This window comes from Strix uralensis, chromosome Z (genome assembly GCF_047716275.1).
Source record: "Strix uralensis isolate ZFMK-TIS-50842 chromosome Z, bStrUra1, whole genome shotgun sequence".
NCBI classification, from domain to species: domain Eukaryota; kingdom Metazoa; phylum Chordata; class Aves; order Strigiformes; family Strigidae; genus Strix; species Strix uralensis.
Window position 1 is genome coordinate 57,054,615 of NC_134012.1, and position 21,376 is coordinate 57,075,990.

At 37.9% G+C, this 21,376-nt stretch overlaps 1 protein-coding gene across 2 annotated transcripts in view; it reads left to right on the plus strand.

The window, feature by feature from the left end:
• Positions 1-21,376, plus strand: part of MCC (MCC regulator of WNT signaling pathway) — a 223,927-nt gene that overhangs the window by 32,671 nt on the left and 169,880 nt on the right. For both annotated transcript variants that reach the window (XM_074856975.1, XM_074856976.1), the window contains one exon: positions 5,780-5,991. In XM_074856975.1, coding sequence (XP_074713076.1) covers positions 5,780-5,991 — 212 coding nt within the window. The remainder of the gene's footprint in view (positions 1-5,779; positions 5,992-21,376) is intronic.

Below are 21,376 nucleotides of genomic sequence, written 5' to 3' on the forward strand. Positions count from 1 at the left end.
TTTGTCATCTGATGCAAAATAATAAATCAGTTTTAAAGTGTGATTTCTGTTAAATTAGGAGAGTTACTCTAGCTAACAGGTGTCAGACATATACTAGATGGTAACCATGGAGAGTGAAGCTGGAGCCTTTGGTCTTTTGATTCCTGTATGGGAGTGTTCTCTGATTTGCATAGACCCTTTTGTGGTTATCTTGTGGTTTTAAGTAGGTTTTAAGTAGGTTCAATTCCAGACATAAACAGTTCTGCCAAAAGGTTTTTGTGAACAAAAAAGCTATCTCCACTTTCTGGTTAGTTTCCTATAACTCTTCTGGGAAAGATATCACAGCAGGATGTGAGACAACACTTGTTTTCTAATGTGTTATGGAGAACATTGGTGTCATGGACACACATGATGTTATGTAGAAAACAGTGGAAATAATATCAGTAAGCTCCAAATGTGACTTGATAATTTTCATTTCTCTAGTCAAGCTGGCTTAGTATAAAGTTGATCCCTCTTTGGAGCATAGCTTCTTTTCAGTTTTGATTTCCTGTGCTTCATATGTTGCTTGAGGAATCAGAGTTCTCTTCAGCTTCTAAATTTTCTTTAAAGTGCATTTGGCCCTTGTAATTTTTGCATCAGCATATGGGAGTTGAATGTCTGAATGTCCAAAGACTTATTCTCCTTTCCTCTTTGTTTCCTGCCCTACCTCCCATTTTTTGTAGCTAGGCCTATTCCTTGATGTCTTATTCAGCTGACTACTAAATGCAAAATGACCATTCTTTAATTTTGTATGTTTTCCCTTCATTCAATGCTATGCTTACCTCATAAATCATTATTACTGAAGTTAGTAGGGATCTTTGAAATGACTAGTGCTTTTCACAAATCTCCATTACCTTCATTGAATAATAGAATAAGTGTTCAAAATTCTCACTCTTTTGACTGTTAAATGAAAGGTTATAAAAAAAGAAAAATAGCCATTCTTTTGGTAAGATAATGCTTTTGGAATACAGAAGGATAGAGTCTTCAGTCAGTCAGAATCCGAATTTTGAATATTGAACAAAACAGAAGTGGAAAAGAGAGGAACTGTCTGGCTCACCTTAGAAAACTGCAAAGTCACTGACTGCCTAAATTTATAACCTGTTTATGCCTACTGAGTGATTTGGTGTGTGAAATGAGATGGTAAAATCAGATGGACCATATCTCCAGAAATTGTTATATACATATAGTAAAGTGTGAAGAAAATGTTTTAAAATAATCACGTATCTTCTGATTACAAAATCATGGCTGGTTGAAACAGGTTTTGGGGCCAGAGGCTAAAACTGAACTAAGAGGACTTTAACTTCTGTCCACTCAGCAGTGAACTCATCATATTCTAGAATAAAATTTCTTCCAGAAACTGCGAGCTGTGCTCAGTGTACATATAAATTATATTCTGTGTTACATGTCAGAGTTCTTCAAATAAGTTTAGGTAACTAAATGTCACTCATGCCTCATGGAAAACAGTGATCAGACTTTGGATTTTTGCTGTTAAGACTCTCCTTATTGAGTGAGGTGTAGCTATGTGACCTAGAGGCTGGTTGCGCTCATAGTGTCTTACATTGTCAACTGTCTTCATAGAATCATAGAGTCATAAAATGATTTGGATTAGAAAGGACCTTAAAGATCATCTAGTTCCAACCCCCCTGCCATGGGTGGGGACACTTTCCACTAGATCAGGTTACTTAAAGCCTCATCCAACCTGGCCATGAACAATTCCAGGGAGAACACTTCATGTTTGCCATTCATAAGCCAGACTCATTTGAGAAGTTGATGCAGGGCTAATCATCCTATTATAGTGATATTTGTGAGGGGAATTGATTAAAGGTACTTTCAACAGCTTTGGTAAAATTCACCAACGGAAATTTTATCTGTGATTGTGAAATCTAGTATGTGTCATCACTGAACTGTCATTTGTTTTTCTTAAATGTGATATCATATGTTGAAGTTTAAATAATTGGAAATTGTAAAGAAATAAGTAAGAGCTGAGGCTAGCTAAATGAACAGGAAAACCTGCAAAAGACAAAATCTTTAAATAAATGTTTCAGACAAGATTTAGGTTGTCCTGCTGTGATTGACCTAACTGCTACTAAGGGATCTGCATATACTGAGGTGCTCCACTCATCTACTCTACAGAAGGCTAGAAACAAAAAAGTTTGTTAGGGCCTGGATGTTTGTTATAACTTTAATTTCACCCAGAATTAATTACAGGTCAAAACAGGCAAGTGCTAGTAGTACTAGGAAGGCAGTTAAAGGAATACTTGTGTAGAAGCTTGTCTAGAATCAGAAGCTTCTATACTGCAGTTTCAGAGAAGTCTGATATATCCATTCAGTCCAAAAAGGATTGATTTAACTGTTTTACTTTGGAATTGAAACATTAGTTACATAGTTTAAAAACAAGTATATGGTCTTATATTACTTGGTTGATACAAATACTATGAAACTAATTTTATTTTTTTTACTGCTTAGTAGTTGTAGTAACACCAAATTTGTGGCATGCTTATTACCTGGGAATTTTCATGATAATAATTTTGTTTAATACAGAAATCTAGTGTTTCCTATGATTGTACATGTAGAGCAACAGGCAAAACTATTATGGGATGTGTGTAGTTCTGTAAAGACTAATTCTTAAACACAGATTTAGGAACTACAGATTCCCAGTTACCAGGTCGGCTATCAGCTTTTGGTCTGCCATCATACCTAATGATCCCATCTTTCTGATTACTACTGTAAGAGCAAGAGCTGTATGTTACTTACAGCAACATGCAAGAGTTGTATGTTAATTCCTGACTGAATTTTCAGTTATAACTGGAATCTCAGTTTTGAACACAAGGTTCCCTGCAGAGCTGAGACGTGAAAGGTGCATGACCCAGAAGGACAGCATCTTAATAGCCAGAGTTTAGAATCTGTGGTGAAAATAGTGGGCAAATTTAGAGATTAGGGTTAAGCCCAAAATAAAATACTGGAAATACCTTCCTTTGTAACAGTCATCTCTTCTTGCACTTTTAGTATGTATGTTTTAAAATAGGAGTACAGAGTTGAACTTTTAATAAAACTTGGGTTAAAAATACAGTCACAATACAGTCATAAAGAACTAATCTTTCCTGGAGCCATCTGTGACTTCTGAGCAGCGGAGTGTTGTAAGTGCTTCCAGTCTGATAGCAGATGGTGCAATCTATGAAGGCCACTTGGGTCTTCAACAAAGCTACTGTTAATTGAATGAATGCGAAAGCTCTTTTGCAGAACAATGTCGTTTGAGTAATAGAAATTTAGTTCATGTACTCTGTTGAAATATGTGCAATATTTAGCTCTGTAAAAAGAAGAGTATGTATATAATATAACCAGCTCTCTTAATGCTGTGGCTACGCTTGTACAGACAGAGTTGTGTCGCATGTTCTTGTCAAGCCTGGGAGATGGCAGACTTGATCCCCCTCTCCCTCAGGCTCCTGAGACATTTCTGCCGCTTCAGCTCTGTGAGCGGCTGATTTTTTTTGCTGTAGGGTATGCTGTAGCCGCAAGAGGGCAGAGATGCCTAACATTGTGTATAGTCACTAGTCATAGTACACTACACACAATGTAAATATTGCTTGTAGCAGCAGTACTTTAGTTCAGCTCTGTTGGAGACCTTGCAGCAGGTAGCTAGATTAAGTATGGTGGTGCATCTTGGTGTAAAAGTGGTTGAATTAATCTTTAATTGTTACCTGTGCCTGTGGTAATGAATCATGTTAATAATATTAGTATAAAATGTAATTCTGTTTTGTTTTGCATTATTTTCTACTTACATATATAAGACTAGCATATTCTCATTATAGTAGGGCAGGGGAGCCACCTCTGAGTTTCCTGAAGTGGTGTGTCATGCATAACTGCTTTACAGGGTGTTAGGGTGTTGACCTAAAGCTACAGATTAGTTGCTGTCTTGCTTCCCTGCTGACTGGTTTTCTATTTGGACTTTTGCAGCTTCAACTTTGTTGGCAAGGAGGAGGCATTCTCCTAATTGTTCATTATATGCTTTATTGTTTCTCCCTGGCATTGTAGTGGATAAGTCATAACCACTGATTGGTAAATGCTCACTTAGAATGCTAATGAATATTTGAGGGAAAGAACTATCTCATAAAAAGGAAAAGCTTTCAAACTAATAGGATGGCATCACAGACAATTACTTATGGTTTGATGATTGCATGGTGGATTTAGAGTTTTACTCTAGTTTGTAGCTCTGGATTCTGTTCTGACTTTTTTATTAGCTTAGAATGTGTGCTTGGACAAGTCATTTAATTGTTTTTAATCTTCATTATGCTACATATGAAATTTTACAGTGCTGCCCAGGGTTACTAAATCATCTAGTGTCTACTGTAGAATGTTTTGCTGTAGCAAATTGTTGAGCCTAAAAGATAACAAAATTTTAAAAGGAGTGGGGCAGTTGTAGGGGAAGCAGAAGCACTCAGGGGTGAAATAGTTACAGATAAAGTAAGAAAATCTTGTTAGATTTGTTTTAGGGTTTAAGCCTGTCTCTGGCTGTAGGAAACTGGAAGAATTGTACATGCAGAAACAGCAACTCTACAACTTTATGATACAGAAGCTTTCTCTGAAGCATTCATTGCTTCTCACTAGCTACATGATCATATTCTTGCATTGATTTGTAATGAAACACCGTGTGACTGATGTGTCTCTGAAACTTCAACTGAAACAAGCAATCCTGAGATAATAAGAAAGGCAGTGCTAACATAAAAAGTTATGAACTCTACAGCTAAAAGTTTCACTCATTGTGTTAGTATTCAGTAATAAAAAGAGGTGAATTATGTTTTTCCTCTTATTCTTTGATGCTGCTTTTCAATCTGACATAGTAACTGACACTCTTTCAGTAGTCCTTAGCTATTTTAAATTACACTGTTTGTACTAAATAATATATGCAAATGCATTTATTTTCCCTTCTGGATCTTGTAATTTAGTAAATGATCTGTGCATTGAAAATGTTACTACTTTTTTTTCCTGGCCTTGTCAGCATGTGCAAGATGGGGAGTAATGGTGGTAGAGCTGTTTGCTTTTTTTCTTTCTGGAAAGACAAGCAGGATTATTCATGTGTCAGCAGTGTGCCCTGGCAGTTAAGAGGGCCAACCGTGTCCTGGTGTGCATCTAGCACAGCATAGCTAGCCATTCAGGGGAGCTGGTTGTCCCACTCTGCACTGCACTGGTATGGCCCCACCTCGAGTACTGTGTGCAGTTTTGGGCGCCTCAATATAAGGACATGAAACTGGGTGTGTGTCTAGAGGAGGGTGACCAAGATTGTGAAAGGCCTCGAGGGCAAGACTTAACAAGGAGCAGCTGAGGTCACTTGGTTTGTTCAGCCTGGAGAAGAGAAGTCTGAGGGTGACCTCATCACGGTCTACAGCTTCCTCAGGGAGGGCAGCAGAGGTGCAGGTGCTGATCTCCTCTCTCTGGTGACCAGCGATAGGACACAAGGAAATGGAATGAAGCTGCATCAGGGAAGTTCATGTTGGACATTGGGAAAAGGTTCTTCATTGAGAGGGTGGTCAGTCACTGGAACAGGGTCCTCAGGGAAGTGGTCACAGCACCAAGCCTGTCAGAGTTCCAGGAGCATCTGGACAATGCTCTTAGTCATATGGTTTAGTTTTAGGTTGTCCTACGAGGAGCAGGAAGTTGGATTCGATGATCCTCATGGGTCCCTTCCACCTTGAGATATTCTGTGGTGCTATGTGTTCTTTATACACAGTCCATACTACAATGTTTTCCCATTTCTGCATTTTAGGTGCCTTATCAGGAGCCAGAGAAAGCTGGGAGTATGATTCAGGAGCAAGAGACCTTCAGAGTCCAGACTTCCAGAGTCATTTTACACTACAAAAGGCAATGGAGTATGGTGGAAGCAATGTGACTCAACAGGCTGCTCTGCAAAGACTTCTAGCTCAGGCCTCAAATTTTAGCAGCTCTGTTGGAGGAAGCTACTTAGAACTTGCTAACACTGTAAGTGCATTTTGCTTCTTGCTTCTGCTTTTAAGTTTTGCAGAAATTTTTTCTTATTTTTTTCCAAAGAAGCATATTAATTCCAGCCTTAGAGCCTTTGAGCCTTCATGGAAGCAATGCTGCTGTTGCTTTTCATTTACCAGAAAACCAATGTGATTTTAGAAGTTGGCAGGTGTATAGTATTTCCAAAGCTTGTATAACTGAGTTTCATCAAACAGGGTAGGAGTCTGTGAGCAGCCAAACTGAAGTTCTTAATTTATACAATTTAACAGAAGAAGAGTTGCGTCTGAAAACCCCCTAGCAATTAATATTTTAAGTGTGGTGTCAAATTGTTCAGAACTGTTGTGCAGAAAAATTCTTCCCATGATATTTCATTACTGCCCACTAAATTGTTTGATGATTGTTTTAAACCCTTGGTGTGCTAGCACTGTGCTGCTTTATTTCTATAGGCAAGAACTATTCTCTGTTGTAAAGAAACATGTAACTGTTGAAGGAGTAGGGCATTATTTTTTGCTTCCCCAACAGTGTATTGGGATCAAGTTCGTGTTTTAATTTTAAGCCAGGCATGTTATAAAAGACCACCCATTTTGTAGCATGTTTCTGATTTATGCTGCACAGGAGTTTTAAGCGGAGAAGTAAAAAATCCTAAAATGAATGGGAAAAGTGTCTCATTTTTAAAATGACTGCTTATTGGTACACTTGACTTTGATGAAATAGACTCCTTGTATCTTAGGATAATTCAGGCTGTAAGAGAACCTCAGGAGGTTATTTAGTCCAGCATCCTGCTCAAGACTTAATGTCTGATGGAAGCGATTGCTGGCAACAGAGGAAAATCAACATCTTTAAGCTGCATTATTTAAAAAGAAAATGATGAAAATTATTCTGAAAGTGTTTTCAAAACCCTTCTAAGTTTTATTTAAGTTCCTGATCATGAGCTGATACAGGACCTAGTTTCCATAGGCAGAGTAAAAATATGTAGATATTAAAACTTACCTAAGGGAGAAGAGAGTTCAAGGAAGTTGACAGTTCCTTAAAGGAATTGTGTCCTCATTTTCAATAGGAGGGATAGTAAGGGCTCAACTGCAATAAATCATAAACTCTTTATATTCAAAACTGGACAGAAGCGTATGGAAACGGGAAACAACAGCAAATGAGCAGGCACACATGTATTATAAAGACAGTAAGATGGAAGACCTGGGAAATTATAGGCCAGTTACCAGCTTTATTTATACATTCCAGTAGTTTTCTGGAAATGTGAGCAATTTTAAGTGAGTAAGAGAGAACATGTAGATTTGTAAAAGAACAATCATGTCCATCCAATCTAGTAGCTCTTTTAGTAGACTTTGGAGATAGAACAGGAACAGTAGATGTGTGTTTTCTCCAGTAAGACATTTGACCCTGCCTTGAGTAACGTCATCGTCATCAAGGCAAGAAACATCATCTAAATGTAACTACTAATAGGTGGATATTGAACTGATTTGAAGATTGTGAGTCACTGTTTTTTTGAATGTTTCCTGAGCTCTGTTTTGCCCTGCGTTCTCTGAAATGTATTGTATGAAAATACTGCCAAACTCAAATCAAACCATACTGGTAAAACAAGTACTTCCCCACACTGAACACTGCTCTCACAATAATCCATTAAAAAGGTGCAAGTCTAGGACTGAGGAGGATAGTGAGTGAATCAACATACAATTTCCTGTTCAGTTACACATGTTCCTTAGCCTTGACTGACTTGGTTAAAAATTATGATTTTGGAGAGACATGAGCTGTTTCATATTTGATGTAGAATGTACTTTAACAGAAGTTTAAGTAGAGCTGCTTAAGACCAATATAGCTATGCAAAAAGAGTGGCTTGCATACTTTTATTTCTGGATTAGGAACTATGAGTTGCTGTGTCATTTTTGGATCTGGAGTTCATTCAGTTTTAAGGGTGGATGTGTACTAATACATCCTCTGGCTATGCTCCTGACTGGTGATGATTCAGAAATTATGGGCTTTGGTAACCTGTTGTACATTTGCAAATACGAAGACACAGGTGTGCAGTGTTATTCAAGAATGCAGTGTGAAGGCTACTGCATTGCTATGACATGTAGAAATCTTAAAAATGCTGAAGGCTCATAAGAAATAAAGATCTCCAGATATTATGGCTTTCTTTTTATTCACATATCTGAATTCCTTCTATGCTTACTGTCATGAAAGATGCCTATCTTTGTTTTAACAAGCATCTCCTTTACTTCTGCTTTTAAATATTCTTTCAATGTTCTTTCAAACCGTAGTAGAATCAGCAGTCTCTCATTTATATGTAGTTGAATACAGTAGCATCTCTGTTTGACTCCTGCTGAGCATTGGTGTCATGGGTCATATGTAAATTTTTGCTTTTGCTTTGTGAAAACGGAGAGAGAAAGGAATGGGAGAAAATGGAGAGAATGGTTTATTTTGTTTTTCATTATTTACATTTATTGCCTTTAGACAATTTTTAGTAATGAGGGGCATGCTTACTGCAGTCTAAATTTAGACTCTTTAGGGAGGTAAACATAGCCTTCTGAGAGCTGTGATTTAATATGGGTACTTCCTTGTCTGTATCAGATTGTTTTACCTAACTGCATTTGCCACAGTGACAAGCCAAGCTGCTCGCTTGCATTCATTCTCAGAAATGGCAGATCTCAGCTTTCACATTTTTATGGGTTGAATTCAGGGAGCTTTTCCAGTTGTATACAAGGAGCTGGACAGACTCCTTTGTACTGTAACAAGGATTACTTCAAAAAAACTGATGGGGTTTAATAACCGCATTTCTTCCCTTCAGGATTTGATTGTGTTTCTTTCTGTGAAGCTGTGTAATAGAAGGACAAAGATTTAAAAACAGGCTCTGTGCAGGGTCTGTTTCTCTCTGGAACTCTGAATGCTTCTGGAGTTAATCAGAGAGGTTTATCTTCTTCAGAGTGCTTACGAAAAAGCAGAGAGAGCCTTTCTGTGTCATCCTGCTCCTGGATGGACAGTTCCTGGCAGCTTCTGCCAAATGCATCTACACAGGCCATATGGACACACTCTTGAATGCAGTGTTTTTTACATTTCTTTGTAGATGTTTAGACTTTCGTCTCAGATGTCTAACAAACTAACTATTGTATGGGTGAACATAAATCAGTTAGGTGCTCTCTGAGAAGTCATGTGATGTTTTTCTGTCAGCACCTTGAAGTGTCAACTCCTGTTATTTAGTTTCCTGTTTTTCTTTCTGACAGCCTTCTTTTGGTTTTAAACTGTGCAGTCAGGCTAAAGACATCCCTGTGGTGATTATGTTCTTCTACAGCATATATTATATTCTTCAGTCAGTACAGAGAGTCTCCATGCTGCCCTTAACATTTAAGTTTTCCATTTGCAAGAGCTAAAGGAACGTCAGTCCACTAGCACTTTGCTTAGCTTTTATGAAGTGAACCTTCTTAATGCATTTTTGAAATCCTGCTCTGAAGTGTTATTCCTATTCCTTCACATGAATGATGCAAATCTTTTAAAAGTGCTGTTTGACATTTAACCATTCGTATTCATTGAATATGTTTTTATGTGCTCATTTCATGTCATTTTGCTATGTTTTGGTTTATTAACACATGTTCAGATTCAGCTTTTGTTTTACCTGAATAATTTATTCTGTAGTCTTCATAGGATGTGTAACTCCTTCAGCATTTTTCAGATTCACATTTTTACACCTAAATATTAAGAACACATTTCTCTTGATGGCTCTTCACCTTGGTACCATTATTTATGACTAACATATTAACCTTTAACATGACCTGTCACCACTTACTGATGATGTACCTGTTTGTGCCAGTAGGTTAAATACTACAGCAAATATCTCTGATGGGAACCCTTGTACGTGTTTCAAATGTAATCATTTATGAGCTTGTTTGTATTGCATTGGGATGTAAATAATTTAAATATTCTTCATGGATAGAAAAGAATTCAAGCATTTCTTTGTGTGTGTGCATGTTTGGGAGCTGTTTTTTATTTGTACTTGAATCTTCTAAGTTGGGCAAGGATTGCTAGTGTGGATAGTCATATAACTGCAGTGAAATAGCTGATTCATGTGGTGTCACATCTGTTCACGACCCAGGCGGCTATGCAATCTTGATGTGTTCCCTGTGGTGCCATCAGGAGGGATAACACTCTTGTAGGAGCTCAAGTATTGCTGTTCTCTGAAAACATTGCATGGGGCAGCATCTTGATAAGATAGGCATGTTTCACATTAGAATTCCAGTAACGTTTAATAAGCTGAAGCAATAAGATTTGGATGTGTTTGATCCCCTTTTCATATTCTCCATGCACGTGCTTAAATAGACTTGATTTTGGGCTTTTTAGTAGAATGTGTACATATAAATGCTAATACGTGTCTGTGTACTTACTGTTAGTTTCTGTTGCCTTAATTCAGTGTTGTTTTCAGATGAATGTATATTTTACAGTTACATATGTAAAACCAATTGGGATTGTTTCATTTGCCCTGATGATATGATCTCATACCTCTGGCTTTTTAGCTGTAAGTAACTCTGGTTTGCTGAGAAAGTTTCTCCACAGAGATTTTACATTTTTAAAATGTGACCCCAAGTATGTTGATATATGGGGGTTTTTTTTAACTATATAGTCCCTGGCCTGGGGTGATCCAGGATCCTTTAATCTCTGATTTTTCCTTCCAAAGACACTCCAGCTATGTTGGAAGCTCTTTGACTGCACTTCCTTGCCAGAGCTCTTCTAGTTGAAAACATTTAGAAAGATTTGATGAGGGTATGGCTGACTTGCAGAAAGAGCACAGCTATATTTTTGAGAATAGACTATGGTAGGATTTCTTCATGACCACTTGCTTTTAGAAGCCCATGTTACTATTTCCTCCTCAAAGCAGTCATGCAAGTGCCACAGGTACAGTTGTTTTTACTAACTCTGAGAGAAGGGCTTCTTCTTACTAACTCGGAGTTGTCAGCATCCCTTCCTCTGCAGCATCTTGTTGTTATGTCCAAGATAATCCAAGATGGATGTGTCAAGGTAGGAGGGCATTGGCGCAGGTTGCTCCACCTGCCAAATCTGCACTTATTTCTTAACTTAAGGGGAGCTGGTTTTGGAATGCCTCCATCAGGAATGAAACAGAAAGCTAATGCAACAAGATTCTTAATGCATCTTTTCGTAACTACTCTGGTATATACTCTTCCTCAGCTATTCCTGATTTTTGTGCACATACCTCATTTGGAGGTACTAAAGACTTTGTTGAGCTTGAGAATGACCATTTTGATCATGCATCTGTGTGACAGGGTATGCTTTCTGTACCGCAGAATTAAGGTGGCTAAACGGATTTTAACTCTGACTGTGGACTCTCTGTGCTAAATGCAGGTATCGTCTCTATTGGGTACACAACCCAAAAGTTTATGAAGTATGAAGGCATACTGAAAATATTCATAGCAAAGCAATATGTAGTTGTATTAGCATTAGTTTCTCAGCATGATCACTCGTAGATGAGAACTTAATGTCTTTGTCTTAAGTGTCATGTTATCTGAAAATAGATATTCTTACTGCAGTACCAATACCCTTCCTTAGTCAGACTTAGTGAATGTTTGCATTGCTAATTTTTCCTCCTTCAGAGCATTGAGCTGCAAGTTATGACAGAGAGAACCATTGTTTTTAGAAAGCTATTCTTTTTAGTTGACATAGGTTATACTGAGTGATAATATTCCAAAAGTCACAATTACATTTTTCAGGTATAAAATGGTGGCTTTTCCTTTTCCACCTAGATGATATGCTCCATAATCAGGGAAACCTAATGTGCTATGGCTTATTTATACAAACAGCTTTTGTGCATAAAAGAGCACACTTAATATTATCATTGTGTTTACATTTATGTCAGACTCTAGTACAGCTAGTTTTAGATAACTGCTTGAAACGGCATTAATGGGCTGTTTCATCCTGAGTCACAACAACCATTTGTGTGCTCTGAGATGCATGTATACGTAAACTAAGTGATCCACATTGAGCATATAATGATTTCTTGCAATGCCTTAATGTTATGAAGTGTACTTAGTACTTTAGCAAGAGAATATTGTAGAGACGCTTGGTTTTTGGCATATATTCACATATGATGTTCTGTAGTGAAATTCAAAATGCTGAATTTAATCTCTTTGTCCAGCCCTTTCTCCAGCACTTCACAATACATCAATTATTCTGTTACTTCCTACCTCACCTCCCAGTTTGGCTGTAAGTCAGTCTACCGATATTTCTAGTGTCCTTTTGCTGTGTGACTAGCAAGGGATGTACATATGTAACCAACAGTCTTTCCTTACAAAGACTGATATGATCAGATTGTCTGCTGATTACAGATGTCTGCTTGTCCATCTTATGTGTGTAAGTTTTTATTTTGCACTGTAATGTTAGCATGTTTAGAGAGTAAAAATTATACTGCTTAAAACCCCCGTACTCTTCACCCTCCCAAAAAGCTGTAAACTTTGTATGTGTACTGTAATTTTTTAAGCTACATTTTTGGCTCATTTTAACTAAGCTAGTAAATATAGATTTGAAAATTGACTCCTTAAAGCCAGGAAGGATTGTCTAGTTGCCAAAAAAGCAAAAATACTTTTGTAGGGGATGAGGAAAACAGGCCTTCATAGAGATTTGTGGCAGTCTAGGTGTTTACTCTTACAGCCGTCCTAAATATGAACCATTTTCTCTATTGTATAGTTTATAGCCATTAGCTGTAAATGAAATGTGAATTTTATTGAAATCAGGCAGGTATTTGTTTTGGGAAATGATGTTTTAAGGGAAAGTATCAAGGAAGTCTGAAGACAACTGTACTGTGTAAGGTGATCCCATGCTTGGTTTGTAGGCTACTTTCGTTGGACATCCCTGTTAATGAGAACCTACTGTAAAGTGTCTCCTTTAATTTCTAAAGTTTTTATGGTTTTATAACTCAGTAATACTGGTAAGTCCTCTTCTGGCAATGTCTGCCCCTTTTTCCACTTCCCACTCTCTCCAAATATTCTCTGTTTTTAAATCAAGCTTGTTTGTTCTTTGGTTTGGGAAGTGCTGCTCCTTCACCTTCCTCACCCCTCCCCTTATAGACAAGGAAATTTGGCCCCAAAGCATCAGGTATCCCATGCTCTCAAAGCACATCTTTTTGAATGGGAGAGAGTAATGCCTTTCTAGTCACTCTGCATGAGGCTAGTGTGGATAAGAAACAGATTCTGTGTATATCAAGGAATTTATGCAGTGCTATAGCCACTTTGTAGGCTATGTCAGAATTCAGTTACTTGGGCACAGATTGATTTTTCCCAAGTTATTTTGCTGGGGAGTCTGTTCTGTATTTGGGAACCAGTGCATACTGTTACAGTAAACCATGGGAACTGGGTCTCTTCCTCCCCTCCCCTTGCACCCATTTGTTTTCCATGTCCTGTATACAACGTGTATTACAATCTCTTTTTCATGCCAATAAAAGTTATTACTGTAAAAGTGTAGCCTAATGATTCCTTCAGCCAGAACCTTGTTAACTAGGAAAGCCTGAAGTTGAAGAAGATTCTTGTGGTACAGACAGTAGAGCCTACTCTTTGTAAAATATTTGTGCCCAAGATAACCTTGCCTTTTCTGCCTTTTGTTTCCAAATTAGGAAACGTTTCCATTCCGCCAGGCTAAAAATAGAATCTAAGAATTCCATTAAAGCAAGAACTGATTATTGGAATATAGATTCAGGAGGCTTGGCTTGTCAGAAAGCAGGCATAAAGGCAGTTTTGTCTGATAGACTTTTTTATGTTTAGGGAAGTGGGAAGCTGTTTCCTGTTTGTCTTTGATTTCAAGTCAGCATTGTAATGGAGTTTGTTTGTCTGAAGCATGCATCAGATGTAATAGAATTATGCATTGTGTTTATACAGTTCTGGCTTCCATAGCCCTCTACAAATGCTTGGTTACTCATTTGTCACTTTTAAGTTAAAATGGACATTATGGATTAGGTCTGCCAGGACTCATCCATTTTATATGAATTGTAGTTGTTCTGTCTTTTGAACTTACTGGATCATAACAGCATAGAGATGAGCAAAAGGCAAATTATAAACTTCCTTGAAAATTCCCTTCAGTAGTGTATATGTGGAGGTTCTTTTTTTGGTGTTTTGTTTTGGGTTTTTTTTTTTTTTTTCTGAATTCTGTTACTATTTCCATCTGCAGATGATCACAGCACAATGTGATGGGTGTCAGCACAGGGCACATATGTTCAGGCAGCCTTTTAATAGATCTTTTTGACTGAGGCTTTTAATTGGATCTTTTTTGTGGCAGTTGAACAATATGTCTTACAAGCATATAACGAAGGTGAAGTGCACAGAATGATGGAGTTTGACCTAGTTCTATGGTTGTAATTGGATGATGGGAACTGGCGTGTGGCAATCAGTTGCTGTAGAAAAGGGAATCTTAACAAGTGTGTGTTAAGTAAATGTTTGAAGGTCTACTAACGAAGTTTCAAAACTTCTAATTTAACTTAGTTGCAAGTACTCTGTATTTTTCCCCCCCTCATTGCTTAGAAACTGTCTTTATGCATCCCATTTTGTTTGCCGTAGTTAAGGGAGCTCTAACTCCAGTGCAGGTGTTCAGATCTTCTTACTTTTTCAAACTTTTTTTTTTCAGTTGTATGAAATGAAGAACAATTCATCTAGTACATTGGGCCAACACCACTGCACACAGCTATACATTTTAATATTATTACTTTGCTTGGCACTGGTAAACTGAGCCTGAGACCTGGGATTAGTCTGTTGAAGCAACATTAACCTCCTGGGTTCTGGTGTGCCAGAAAGATTACCATATAGCTTCTGTCACAGGGTCTTCTGTTTTATCAACTTTTCTGCCTGTTCTCTGGGTGTGAACTGTGGACCTGACATAGTTGCAGTTGGCAATGCTGAGATTCTGTGGATCCTCATTTATTAGAAAGATGAGATGGTTTACTCTCCTTCCCATTCTGCATGCATACTAAACTCTTATGTTTTGGTTACATGGAATTTTGATAATAAAGTGAAAATCTTAACTGCAGTGCATAGTTGAAAACAGACTCTAAATGCTTTTGCAGTTCAGTGCTGGTTCAGTTATAATGCAGTAATCAACCATTATCCTGACAACCAAGCAAGACAAGGCAGGGTTTCCATAGAAGCCTGTCAGTGCCATAGTTAAATTCATCAAGATGCTCCTGCTCCCTGGAATTGTTTGTCTGTCACTGTTAGGTCTGGGACATTGACCTGAGGCAGTTGCAGGATGCTGTTACTGTTCAAACCCCCTGCTTCTCTTTTTGTTCTGGTGTTTTCTTAAATGAATATATGGTTATCAGCACAGCTGTTTTGGTGAGCTGTTTTGGTGAACTGTTTTGGTGCCAATGCAGAGAAAATGGGAGGTGAGTACTTTTGCACAGACATGCTCTTGTGCTTACTGTTTCCACTTTTTGTGAAGAACTTTTTTCAGCATGATTGCTTCATTTTGGGCTAGAAAACCACATTATTACTTCCCATCTGGGAGACAGATTATTATAATAGCTATGTTGCGGTGGTAAACTCCACTTTTTATCATGGTAGGAAGCAATCAAAGTAAACTTTTGAGTTCCAGGAAGGGCAGTGTCTGTTCTGTGAAGAGTTCATAATGAAATAAGAACCCCACTGATGTACCCATGTGAGGTTTGTGTCTTTAAGCTAAATAGCCATCTCTAATTTCCTGCACTGAGTTTTGTATTACTTTACCCGCTTGAAGCTATAATTTTAGGTAATTGACTGGAGAAAAAGACACTGAATCTTTCTACCCTATGAATTTTTAAAGAGACTATAAGTGCATATTATTGGTTGAATAAAATTTTTACATGAATATTGATTGTCTGGTATGCATTATAGAAAAGGAGGGAAAAGTCTTTGTGTAGCACCTGTGTGAGTGCCAGGTGTTTCTTCATAATGATGAAATGTCTTGTGCCAGGATTCTAAATTGTGAAGACAGAAAAAACAAGACTTTTTTTTTAAAAAGAGATTAATTGGTTTCTTTGATTTGGTTTAGTTGATTGATAGACCTTTACCTGTGAGTAAACACTAGAAATATTTAGCAAGTAATTTCTAAACTTAATGAAGTAAGGCACTATGCAGATGAGGCCTGGAAGTAGAGAAGATTTTAGCTTTGTAATCATGTTTCATGAACCTGAAGTAAGTGTCTTTAAGAAAATTATAAACAGGTCTTGGACTGTAGAACCACCCAGACCATGAAAGAAAGTCAGAGACACCGTATGTGCTGAAGCAGGGTTGTTCGATGTCCCTCCCAATGTAAAATGAAAATTACAGATATGAAGACTGAAATATAAGTGAGTGAGGCAGAGGTAAGGCAGTTTTGAAAGATTATGATGAGAAGCTTAAATGTAGGATGATGTATAGGAAAAAAGTCACTGGAGAGATTTAAAAGGTACATGGCAAAGCACTTAAAAGAGCAAAAAATTGCATTTTATAGACCAGACTGGGGGTTAGAATAGACAGCTTGGATTTTATGTTTAGCTATCCAGGGAGAGAAAAAAGCAGATCTTCAGAAAAATAAAGAAATATTCATATTTACTAGATAGTAGATAGTTAGGGATTTGAGAAGTGATCTGTTGACTAACTTGCGGATCTTCATAAGCAGCCACTAAACTATAAAGCCAAGGAAGATAGCAAGTTAAACAAACTTCAGATGAGGTCTGTAGGAATTCAACTGCAATAATCTTTAATTTGTTCATAGTAAAATAAATCTGGTTGAAAACTAGGCAGCTTGGTTCACCAGAGGTTTTATATGTATCATTTCAGCTCACATTATTGTTGAAGTAATTTTTGTTATAATTTCTGCCAAAAATGAAAGCTCTCCAAACCCTGTAAGTGTTCAGTGACGCTGATGCTCTTGTTATTTAAGTGTTCATGCCAGCCAAAAAGTCTCGTAGAGCTTCAAGCAGGGATCTGTCAGGCACTTGTCTTGCATTTGCCAGAATTCATCTGATTGAAAATGTTTCAAATGGAATATTTTAGTGAATCCAAACTTTCAAATACTTATATATACATACATATATATGTACATTTATATAGATAAGAGTACACACACATATATGAGTTATATATGTGTATACTTGTTTGTGTAAGTATGTATACATACAATGTCACACACACTACATATACATAAATATGTATATATGTGTGTGTATATATATACATGTAGCCAAAAAGTATGTATCAGTTCATCTGTTAAACATTGAGAAGAGGTCTTGACCACAGATAGTGAAGTGAGATGCTTGGCTAGGTGGGGAGTGAAGCATCCAAATACATCTCTGATGTAAACCGGGGGCCTCTGTGTCATTGTAGCCACTTACATGGTCACTGATCCAGGTCAGGGAGTTGTGTGTTCACTACGCCAGTGGTAATGGAAGTCAGAGTGGACAGAAATCTTATAATTAAGGAAAATAATTACAGAGTCACCACACATAGATGTCTTGGAAGAGTACAAGAGTAAAAGAAAAGAGGGCAGCTGATGAATAGAGTTGCTGAATGTTTACAGAGACGAGATCATGACTGTGGACTGGAACTGGAAATGAGAGTGTATGAAGGACAAGATAGAAACCCAAGAGAGTTTATGAGTAAGGAGAGAATGTAAATGAGGAAATCTCACTATCAGGGATTGGGAAAAATAGAAGAGAGTTAGCAGAGGAGTTCTGGCAAATCTTTCTTATGCAAGTGAGAATTTTTGGAGATTCAATTCACAGCTGATAAAAGTGAGGGAATACAAGTTCTGATAGAGTAGAAGAGTAGGTATCTTAAAGGTAGGATTAATCCACAGGCATTTTACTAAGAGTGGTCATCTTTTAGAGCAATAAGTATGCAAAACCACAGACTGTATCTAGGGAAGTTAAATCAGAATGGCTACAAGATTGTAAGGACTGAAAGTAAAATCAGTGAATTTACCTTGTGGTTAATAATGGGAGGAATGCCTGACCGAACTGAGAGAATGCTGGACAGTGAAGGGAAGCTAAGCAGAAGTATGATGGCATGAATCGTAGTTTACAGAATGGCCTTGTTTGTGTTTTTAAGCAAGAGGCAAATGAACAGTGATGATAATTAGGTGGCTGCAGCGTGGAAGGAGCATAGAAACTGCTACCATCTCTCCCTGTTGTCCTCACAGACAAGTCTCTAACATGAATAACAGGCACACATTGACTCCCTGGTCTTTTTCCGGTCCTGACCTGATGCTAAGGCTCTGTGGGGTCAGAGAGAATCAAAATGAATGCCACGACTTTGGATGAAATGACAGAAAATAAGAGTGTCTGTTTGACAGGCTGGTGAGTGGCTTCATGGCGTGAAATACTGGAGGATGGAAAAAGGGATCAAATGTGAACTCCCGAGGAGATTGGTCAGGTCAAGGACATGAGTTTTTAAGTGGATTAAGCATTTAAGAAAGGGTGAACAGGTGAGAGTAGCTGACTGAAGTGCTATTTGGAAATTACATTATTCTAGACATGTTATCTGTTTTAGACTAATCAAGATGGTGTGATTGAAGAAGAGAAGAGAAATTTGCTTGTGTTTTCTTCAGAGAGAGCGCTTCGTTCTCCAGTATAAGGTTACTTGCAATGGTTTCAAATGAGTTGGATTTTTTTCTCTCAACCTAGGTGCATAACCTTCACTAGCATTAATGTTTGCATCAGGAAGAACCTACCATCCCTTTCAGCCTCTCCCTTTTAAAATCATAGTGCATTAGTGCTATTGAATAAAGAATTTTCTGGAAACATTATCCAACTACTTGTATTGAATTTCCACTTCCAAGTTTAGCCTTCACACTAACCTTCTGAGTGCTACTATTTTGTGGAAACTTAGACTTTGGCACTACACCTGTGTATTTTGTGCCAGAATGAGAACAAAACCATGTTGTACTCAAATTGTGTGTAGCAGATTTTGCAATATTTGAAAGTGTAATTTATTTGCGTGTGGGATTGTGCAGGGTGCTGCTGTAACTGTAAAGATGATACTGAAACAAGCAAACATGAACTAAATGCTCAGTGGACTTCAATTAGTTGTATTTCAATTACAGAGCTAATTAAACAACCAACCAAGAAAGCCTTATTTCGTACATCCTGGCATTGCTATCAGCTAATCGTGCATGTTGTATGCAAAGTGAAACTGCTTCTCAGAAAGTGGTACACACTATGCTGAAGAATTGTGATACATATGTATTTAATAGATAATTGCTTTTATGCTGTAGTTTTCACTCTGCAGATGTCAAGACAAAGAAGGAACATTCATGTGTGGCATTTGTCACACCTGCTCCAATAACTGTTAAGAAATAGTGTTTTGTAATTACTGAGACATGAGGAAGAAACATTGTAAAATAACTACAGTGCTATTTTTTTTCAGTACTCTCTGGCAGTTTCAAAAGTAAAGAAGGGCAGGAGAGTTGTATCTTGTCCCAAAATAATCCTTTTACACCAGGTGATAGAATAAATCTTATTAAATGATTATTCAGATACAGTCAAAAGGTAGGCTCCTCAGTGAATCTCAGATACATGTCAATGATTCTTTTACTACAGTTTAATAAGAGTAAGCAAATGGAATAGAGTGGCCATAAGATTATTAGATCAACAATCAGCAAACTGGCCACACTAATGGTTGTTACTGGATAATTCTGACATTATCTTGGGAAGAATCTGTCCATTCAGGTGCACTTACCTACAAGCAGTATGCATCATGAGTGCTTTAGAGGTACAGAGTGCACTGAGACTGGGTGGAAGCCGAGGCTGGTGCCTATGTCTGGTCTGAATGTGTTTGGTGGATGTTGTTTCTGAAAGTGTTGGTGACAGGTTCATCCAGCTTCTTGTTTCCACCTTCTTGTTCGTATCATAGTATAGAGTACACATACACTGAGGCATCCACTGAGACCATGTCTTCTTGGGCTGAGAAATGTACATCTGCAGGTTAAGAGATTCCTCCTCCCATTCTCATCCTAACCCCACCTCCCTCCCAGAGTGTAGAGGCTAAAGAAGACAGGCACAACGTTGAGGGCAAGGGAGCATCACTATCCTAGGTGAGGAACTGAGTCAGAGAGAGTGGGAATGAACAGTCAGCTGCCAAACAGAAACAGAGAGGGACTCTTGCTGGATCAGAGGGTGCTCTGTTCTTTTCATGGCAATGCAAAATTGGTATACTTGAGATTTTTTGTCTTCTTTGAAGCCTGCCTTTGGCACAAGCCAGTAGGAAAATATACTTTGGCATCAACAAAGTTCTTAGTACCCTGCTACTGTATAAGATCACTTACATGTATCTGAGGATGGTGAAACTGCCTGGAGACAATTGGTCAGGTCTATCTGGGAATTTGATGTTGTGATGTAATGTTTCTATTCAGTTAGTAAATGGATTTGTAGGAGTGCTAGGTAATATGACATTTCACAGAGGAACAAGTTCTACATCTTCAGGTATTCAGAATATGTTCTTGATGCTGCTGAGTATTTTAAAAATGTGATATAATAGTAACTATTTTAGAAGAATGATTACATTTAGTCTTAGCTAGCCCTCCACAATAAAGAGATGCCTGCAAAGTTTATAAGGACATTGAAACAAGCAGTGCCAGTATTTATGGATTAGTTAAAACTAACAGTTGATGCTTTCCAACTGAGAAATGTGTAATCCCGTACCACTTAGTGCAAGCATGCAGAGATTGCAGTGGGAGTCAGCTGCGGTTAAAGTAAAATCATTTTTCATCAGAGTTTGGTTTAACTGTTTCAATAATTTGCATGTGAGTTACAATTAATTTTTGAATTTTAAATGAACTGTGTTCTGAAAATATCTGCACGTATCTCCCAAGTTCTTGTGCACATCTGAAACTGAATTCTGCTGTTGTTTTTCAATCAGTATCTCTGTCTCTTCCCATCGTGTTACTGTATGGAGTAGGAAAGAGGCAGGAAAAAACCCTGTGCAGCATAGGGGTACAGTATGGAGGGGATTTAGTTCAGATCCTCAAGTGTCCTGCACCATTATGCTTGGGATGCATCTGTAGTGCCATGTGCTCTGGTCTGTCTGGTGGCTAGTCTGCCAGGAATGAACAATGGTGAGTGAGGAAAGCAAATCAAAACTTTGAATTTCTGAATGCCTGTTTATAGTCATCTGGGAAGTATTTGGCAGTAGAGGGATATAGTATGGGAAATGCAGTATATTGAAGCCATAATTAATATGGCTTTTCCTTTAGAAAAGGAAAACTTTATTCTTGAGTAATTCTGAGACTCATCCCTGTGTAGGTGAGCCTTTGACACGTGTGACAGAATTGGACAAAGATCAGATCAGAGCAGATTCTAAGCAGACTATAAGAGGGAATATGAAAGTTGATAGGGGTGGTGATGCAAAATACAAAAACTTTGTCATCCTCC